The sequence below is a fragment of the Condylura cristata genome, unplaced genomic scaffold, assembly GCF_000260355.1.
Source record: "Condylura cristata isolate star-nosed mole 26May11 unplaced genomic scaffold, ConCri1.0 scaffold00022, whole genome shotgun sequence".
NCBI classification, from domain to species: domain Eukaryota; kingdom Metazoa; phylum Chordata; class Mammalia; order Eulipotyphla; family Talpidae; genus Condylura; species Condylura cristata.
In genome coordinates this window covers 37287657-37288314 of record NW_004567123.1, presented here as the reverse complement: position 1 = coordinate 37288314, position 658 = coordinate 37287657, and the positions used below count along the sequence as shown (strand labels likewise).

The 658-nt window shown below is 73.6% G+C and overlaps 1 protein-coding gene across 1 annotated transcript in view; it reads right to left on the bottom strand.

Annotated features, from left to right (window-relative positions):
* ABHD16B (abhydrolase domain containing 16B) overlaps window positions 1-652 on the bottom strand; it is a 5403-nt gene extending 4751 nt beyond the window's left edge. The window contains exon 1 of the mRNA XM_012728173.1: window positions 6-652. Coding sequence (XP_012583627.1) covers window positions 6-551 — 546 coding nt within the window. The 5' untranslated portion in view covers window positions 552-652. The remainder of the gene's footprint in view (window positions 1-5) is intronic.
* Window positions 653-658: the final 6 nt, after the last annotated feature.

Genomic DNA, 658 nt, shown 5'->3' with positions numbered 1-658 from the left:
GCCACGTTGAGGTTGAAGTGCTCGCGCACCGTGCGCACCACCAGCCCCCTCCAGCTGTGCGGCATGACCTTCAGGGCGAGCGGCACGAGGTCGTCGAAGGTGGCGTCGAGCACCAGCGCGCCCAGCTCCGGGTAGGCCTTCGTGGCCCAGGTGGCCGTGAAGCCGCCGACGGACCAGCCGTACACCACCACGTGCGCGGGCGGGAACTGCAGGCACTGCAGCGCGTACTTGACCACCACGTCCACGGCGTTGGCGTCGCGCCACGGGGACGGCGCGTCCGTGCCGCCGCCGAAGGCCGGGTGGTGCCAGCCGAGCACCGAGTAGCCGGCCTCCAGCGGCGCCGCCAGGCAGCCCGTCTCGTAAAAGCCGGCGTTGCCCTCGCAGCAGATGACCAGGCGCCGGCCGCGGCTGCCAGGCCGCTGGCGGCGGTCCATGAACAAGGTGTCGATCTCGTTGCCGTCGCAGGCCGCCAGCGTGGCGCGCCGGCCCTGGTAGCGCTCCCGCAGGCGCTCCTGGCCCTGCTGCAGCAGCGGCAGCAGCGCGCGCGTCATCAGGAGCACGGAGCCGGGGTACACCAGCCAGCGGCCCAGCGAGTGGGCCAGCGCGTAGCTCGCCAGCTGGCCCGGCAGCTCGTGGACCTGCCGCAGCAGGCACCGCG